This window comes from Rhagoletis pomonella, unplaced genomic scaffold, assembly GCF_013731165.1.
Source record: "Rhagoletis pomonella isolate Grant_MI unplaced genomic scaffold, Rhpom_1.0 Rhpom_scaffold_00002, whole genome shotgun sequence".
Lineage (NCBI taxonomy): Eukaryota > Metazoa > Arthropoda > Insecta > Diptera > Tephritidae > Rhagoletis > Rhagoletis pomonella.
In genome coordinates, this window is record NW_023458556.1 from 6,369,894 (window position 1) to 6,376,286 (window position 6,393).

Sequence of the window (6,393 nt, forward strand, 5' to 3'; positions counted from 1 at the left end):
TCCGGTTTCGGTGTTTGTCTCCAAACCAAATTTGACAAGGGATGACGGAAATTCGTTCCAAAATACATCGTACACCCACCATGTCGGATCAACAACAACCAAAAAGGAAAAAGTAAAAGAATCAATATTGAACTGCGTCAAAATGAAAATAAGGGAGCACGAATTTCGATGTGAAGCAAAACTCTCTGGGAAGACAATACCTGTAATTATTGTACTATGGTTTGATAAAAACATTACAAGGTAAATTCATTCTCTCAATTCGTCGGCCATGATTTTTTCTGACATTTGCCAGCATTTTAAAATCATATAAAATTGGGAATAAAAAAATTAAATTGTTCGCAATTGTTGTTGTTTGAGATTGAAATTGGGAATGTGTGTGTGAGTTTGAGTTTTGAAATTTTAAATTATATTGTTGGCATACCCCAAACTGCCTCTTAATGGTTTTACCTTGTTATGTTTTTACCATGATTTGCATAGATTTTGGTTTTGCTTTTGATGGGTGTGCTCAAAATGTATTCAACAAAAGGAGCGTTCCTTATCTCCCAGAAATAGTCAGAAAAAGTCCGAAGTAGTCAGATTTAGTCCAAAAAGCGTTCCTTAACTCGGAAATGACACCTAAAATGAGAGAGCAACACCCACTGAGAGTGACTCTCATCAGTCCGAAGTAGTCGGATTTAGTCAGAAGAATTTTTTCTGGCAAAATCCTGAAGTGTCAAACTCAACTAAATTTAAATTAACGGAAATTAAAGAATACGCAAAAAGTGAGAATAATCTAAAAAGTAAAAAAAGTGAATTGAAATTGTAAGGAGGCAAAAAATAATTGATATAGTAAGTGTTTATTGTGCTTGTGCTTGTGTGAATGTGTTTTGTACATACATTTCCATTCTTATTTGACGTTAGACTTGTTGTTGCCATTCTTTGGACTAAAAATTTGGTTTTTTGCGTTCCTTTACTTTTCCTGTTATTCTCTTTTAGTGAGCGCATTTTGCTTACGCTCTGGCATTTTGACACTTTTCAGATTTTAGTCCAAAAAGATAAGGAATGAACCTATTATTGAATCATGATATGAATTCGCCTTGTTTACAACAAACACATCATTTTGACATTAGGAAGTACCGCAAGGCGAATTTATACAAGTTGTAAAATCAGCTGATTTCTTCGCCTTACATGTATTTGGTTTTTGCTTTTACTGATTTGACAGCACACCCATCAAAAGCAAAAACAAAATACATGTAAACTTTGGAGCGAATTGAGATTTGACATAACACCCTCCATACAAAATACATATGGTTGTCGTTGTTGTAATCTAAATTCGCCAGTAACACCGCCAAGGCGAATTTATATAAGGTGGTGTTACTAGCTCAGCTGATTTTGTGTATGTGTTTCGCCGCACGGCTTCTGATATCAAATTGAAAAATTTTGTTTGAATTTCTACACACACTCTTACAGATTTTGACAGTTTATACCGCCAAAGCGAAAACAAAATACATGTAAATTTTTGTTTTTGTACTCCTGCTATCACCTTATATTAATTCGCCTTGAACAGCCTTGTATAAATTCGCCTAGGCAGCAACGTTTCTCTTTACTTGACGTTTACCTTTTCACCTGTCGGCGTTGTATGGACTTTGTATCTGGCGCAATAAGACTTCGTACATTTTAGCTTTTGTCGAATTTGTTAATTATTAAAGATGTCGCTTGCTTCTGATGCCGTATTTCAAAAAATTATTGATGGCGTGAAGGAAAACGAAGCCAAGGCAAAGGCTATCAATGGTGTCTTCCTCTATAAAATCACCAAAGATGGCAAAGTGGCAAAGGAATGGAGTGAGTAGTATATTAGGATAGTTAAATATTATAAGGTGTGACTTGCCTTTCAATTTAAAGCATCTACATATGTATGTACGATGTATATACATAGGTACGTATGTATATATGTATATATGCTGTATATAAAGACAACTATAAAAGTTTCATACCAAGTTTTAATATAATCGGAATGTGGAGTTCAATGTCCAAAAAGAAATTTGTCGCAATTAATGAAACCATGTGTTTATATGTATTTCTTTTGAGCAGATAATACATTTTAACAAATTTTTCTGTGTAGCTTTGGACTGCAAGAATGCTAAAGCATACGAAGGACCTGCCAAGGATATTAAAGTCGATACTACGCTGACTGTGGCGGATGAAGATATGGTGGACATTGCTCTCGGGAAACTAAATCCACAGGCCGCCTTCATGAAGGGCAAACTCAAGATTTCGGGAAACATTATGTTATCCCAAAAGCTGGCTCCTCTTCTCAAGACAGATGCTAAGTTGTAAAGATTTAGCATGTAATAATAAAAATATTCATTCCGTGTCGGGATTATAAAAAGTACATATACATACATACATAAATTGGTATTGTAATTCATGTTTAAATATATGGGAGGCAGGGTAAACGATTAATTAAATTCAAATGAAAAGGACATATTAACATTGTTTTATGAGCATAATAGTTGTATTTAAAAAAATAATAAATAAATAAAATGCCAATTCTGAATACTAGCTCAGATTTCAATCAATTTGTCTTATCATTTTTTCGAATGTCTTATCAAAAGTGCTTTATAAGCTGAAAGTTTGTTTGGGATAAGATTACCGGGTTGTTGTTGTTGTTGTTGTAGCGGCTACCGGGTCAGTTTTGTTGCTTCAAAGAATAACGCGAAAACGCTGTTTTTAAGGTAATTATAATCTCATGAATAATTAATGGTATTTTAATTTACTTCTAGGTACTATATTTAAATGATTGGTGTCGCATAGGGTGGGGCTCATTAATTGATTTAATTTTCTTAATTACGTAGGTTGACCTCAATTACCGTCAATGAGCGCTAGTCACTCGGGGTAATTCACCTTTCAAAACAATTTTTAGGGTTTCGCCAAATACCTCCCGTTTAGTCACTTATGAATAGAAAATATTTCTTCGAAAATATTGAGATTTTCAAATCGTTTCTTTATGCGAAGGCTCATGTGTATGCACATTAAGGCTACATACAGTGCCGGACAAAGGTATATCGCAATGTATGCAAAGTTTTTTACTATAATTTATTTTCGCTAATTTTATATAAAAATACAGTTCATACTACAACAAAAAGCATACAAATAAAATCTCTAAAGTTTGTGTGAAACTCAAGAAATTATCAATAAATTAGCATACTAATTTCCAACTTTCTAATCAGATTTTTTAGAAAAATTCTGAGTATGCAGTTTTCAATTTTAAAAACCCGCGTTTTTTTTTGGCAAATAACACCGTGCAAATAAGTATGCAAATTTGTTGAATTTTCCTGCACAAAGTTTAGATTTTATTATGCTTTTTCTTGTAATATCTTTTTAAAATATTTGCGGAAAGAAATTACAATATAAAACTTTGCGTTCATTGCGAAAAACTCTCTGTGCGGATACTTTTGTCCGGCAATGTACATACACTTATTGTCTGCTGATTAAGTCAAGTGAGATTTTGACTCGTTTTGGCTATTTTTCTTTTGTTTATTTATTTTTTTTTTTTTTATAAAAGTCTAGCACTTTACCTAACCAGCGTTACATAAATCCACATTTCAAACTTTGTACAAAAATTATGGAAAGTCAACAAACTTAAACATTTGCGCCCAAAAATTTCAAACTTTTTATTTAGAATTTTGGGTATGCAGTTTTGTAGCTCATTAAATTTTAGTAGATTAAAGTGCAAACTTCAAGGCTCTAGAAAATCGCGTTGATTTTTAACAATTATTTTTGCTGATGGTGCTAGGCATTTTCTCACATACCAACGAAATTGTCGAGCATATTTTATATGGAAGAAAATGCACAATACTCTCAGCCAAAAAAAAAAAAATCAACGCGATTTTCTAGCGTCTTGAAATTTGCACTTTAGCCTACTAAAATTTAATGAGCTCAATAAAAAGTTTAAAATTTTTGGGTGGAAATGTTAAAGTTTGTTGAATTTTTATAATTTCTGTACGAAGTTAGTGTAAAGTCCTGGAATTATAAAAAAAAAAATGTAAACAAAATAAATATATATGTCAAAATGCAAGAGCGTAAGGAAAATGCGCTCACTACGAGAGAATAACAGGAAAAAGTAAAGGACCGCAGAAAACCAAATTTTTAGTCCAAAGAATGTCAACAACAAAACTAGCGTCAAATAAGAAAAGAAATGTATGTACAAAACACAGTCACGCAAGCACAAGCACAATAAACACTTACTATATCAATTATTGTTTGCCTCCTTCCACTTTCAATTCACTTTTTTTACTTTTTAGATTATTCTCACTTTTTGTGTATTCTTTAATTTCCGTTTTTTAAATTCAGTTGAGTTTGACACTTTTCAATATTTTGCCAGCAAAAATTCTTCTGACTACTTCAGACTGACGAGAGTCACTCTCACTGCCAACACTCTCTCATTTTTGCTGTCATTTTCCAGTTAAGGAACGCTTTTTGGACTAAATCTGACTACTTCGGAATTTTTACGACTATTTCTTGGAAATTATAGCCAAACCTAGTCAAAATGTCACTTGACCTTATCAGCTGGCCACAAGGGTATTTTGATTTAGTTTCAAGGAGTTCGTCAAAAAAAATTAACACACAATTAGGGATGGCAGAAAATAAATTTGAAACGATTGATATGATTAATCACAACACAATCAATTAATTACAATGTCAATTAATCACTCGATTAATGAAAAATAACTTTGTGATACAATTAAATCGCAATGGAATGATTTATTGTTGCCATCTCTAAACAGAAATAAAACTGAAAAATATTTCAAATCATTGGATGTTATAACCGGGGCTATGACTATATCCTTCGTAATAAGATTTTCGTGAAATCTACGATTATGCGAACACTAAATCCGAACGGAGACATTAAAAATTTATTCTAATAATAAATATTCGTGTTTAGTAAAACCATTATCGTAGATTTGGCGAAACATTGGACTACGATGGACTCAGTGATAGACTTGAATATTGTGAGTTTATTTTAAACTTACCTTGGCATTACACTTTTGATCTTTCCAAATTTTTGATGATAGTACAAACTCCATGTGTTTCATGCGCCAAAGTGGTTTAAATAGCATTTGATAAATGCCCATGCATGGTTCAAGCATAGTAGCCAAGGGACCACGTACGGTATACTGTAATGATAGTATATCCCAACCGATATCACCATCACATGGTGTTAATAATCGCACATCTAAATGGTTCAGAATTTCAGGATCATCATATTGTGCGTTTGTAGAACGTATTGCGGCATCCATTATCGATGACAGGTCGTAACAGTAAAGCTCCTTTGCCGGTTTATCCAGTTCACATCTATTAACAAAAAAAAAAACTTGAATTTTATAGTGGTTTTTGGATAATTGTTCGTGTAACTGCCGTACTTTAAATTTTCCATGAGAATTCCGATGAAATCACCTTGTCCTAACAGCAAATAGCGACGCATTGCTTGTAGGTGTTCAAGAAGTTTGTGCGGTCCCATGACAATGTCTAGAACACGTTTTGAAGTATTCAAGTAAATAGCATCAATTGTTGAATGCAATTTTGTATCAGCAACATGTGAAAATATATGATCAGCTGTAAAACAATAATTACGATTAAAAAGCCATCAAAAATCTAAAATAAACGTCGTTTTGATTTTTACTAATATATATTTTTTGAACGTATGTATGTAAAATTAAACTTTTTCAATAACATATAATTGGGTTCTTGTGACCGCTTTGAATTAATGATTTTTTGGATAGAATAAATTCTCAAAATAATATGTGTTTGTGTAAAACTTTGTTTGTACTTAATTGTTTAATAACTCACCATTTTCTTCAATACACTGACGTAGTTCATCGCGTCCTTTAACTGGTCTATTGTCTTCGCATACTTCACACAAAAAATTTATACTTTTCCCCGTAACCAGAATTTTATGTGCCATTTCCGTTGAGACAAAATTGGGTAACATAGATGTGCGTACCCGATACTTATCATGCCACAGGCGATCGGGTCCAACTTCGGCCAGACATTCAATAAAGAACTCGCCATGCGGATCATTGATTTCCCCTTCTAGCAGCCAATGTGATAGCATTTGATAGAGAGGCCCACAAATCGCAAGCAAAAGTTCACGGACCAAGGACTTTACAGTAGGGTTGCCGTTATTCAGAAAACTGTGTACCGTTGAAGCGAGTGCACCACCTTTTTTCTCCTGACACGCCTCTGCTATGGTGGCAAGCCACTTGAGCCTTTTAAGAGCATCAACGGACCATACGAGAATTTTCATTAATGTTAGTTGTTCATGACGCATTGGCACGATACTATTGCCTTTTAAAATAGTATTATGCTCAAAATCTCTTTGTCTATTAAGCTGAAAGGCAACCATTATTAACG

At 33.3% G+C, this 6,393-nt stretch overlaps 2 protein-coding genes across 2 annotated transcripts in view; one reads left to right on the forward strand and one right to left on the reverse strand.

Annotated features, from left to right (window-relative positions):
- LOC118732938 (gamma-tubulin complex component 3) overlaps nucleotides 1-6,393 on the reverse strand; it is a gene marked incomplete at its 5' end in the record, with an annotated part of 32,880 nt that overhangs the window by 25,041 nt on the left and 1,446 nt on the right. The window contains 3 exon segments of the mRNA XM_036462068.1: nucleotides 5,013-5,334; nucleotides 5,403-5,595; nucleotides 5,830-6,370. Coding sequence (XP_036317961.1) covers nucleotides 5,013-5,334; nucleotides 5,403-5,595; nucleotides 5,830-6,370 — 1,056 coding nt within the window.
- LOC118732943 (peroxisomal multifunctional enzyme type 2) lies at nucleotides 1,528-2,554 on the forward strand. Its single transcript, XM_036462072.1, has 2 exons — nucleotides 1,528-1,821; nucleotides 2,102-2,554. Exons 1-2 carry the CDS (start codon nucleotides 1,689-1,691, stop codon nucleotides 2,314-2,316), a joined length of 348 nt encoding a protein of 115 aa, XP_036317965.1. The 5' UTR covers nucleotides 1,528-1,688; the 3' UTR covers nucleotides 2,317-2,554.

Coding starts and splice junctions, on each gene's coding strand:
- LOC118732943 (XM_036462072.1), top strand. CDS start 1,689: ATGTCGCTTGCTTCTGATGCCGTATTTCAAAAAATTATTGATGGCGTG. Junction 1,822..2,101: donor CAAAGTGGCAAAGGAATGGA/GTGAGTAGTATA, acceptor TTTTCTGTGTAG/CTTTGGACTGCAAGAATGCT.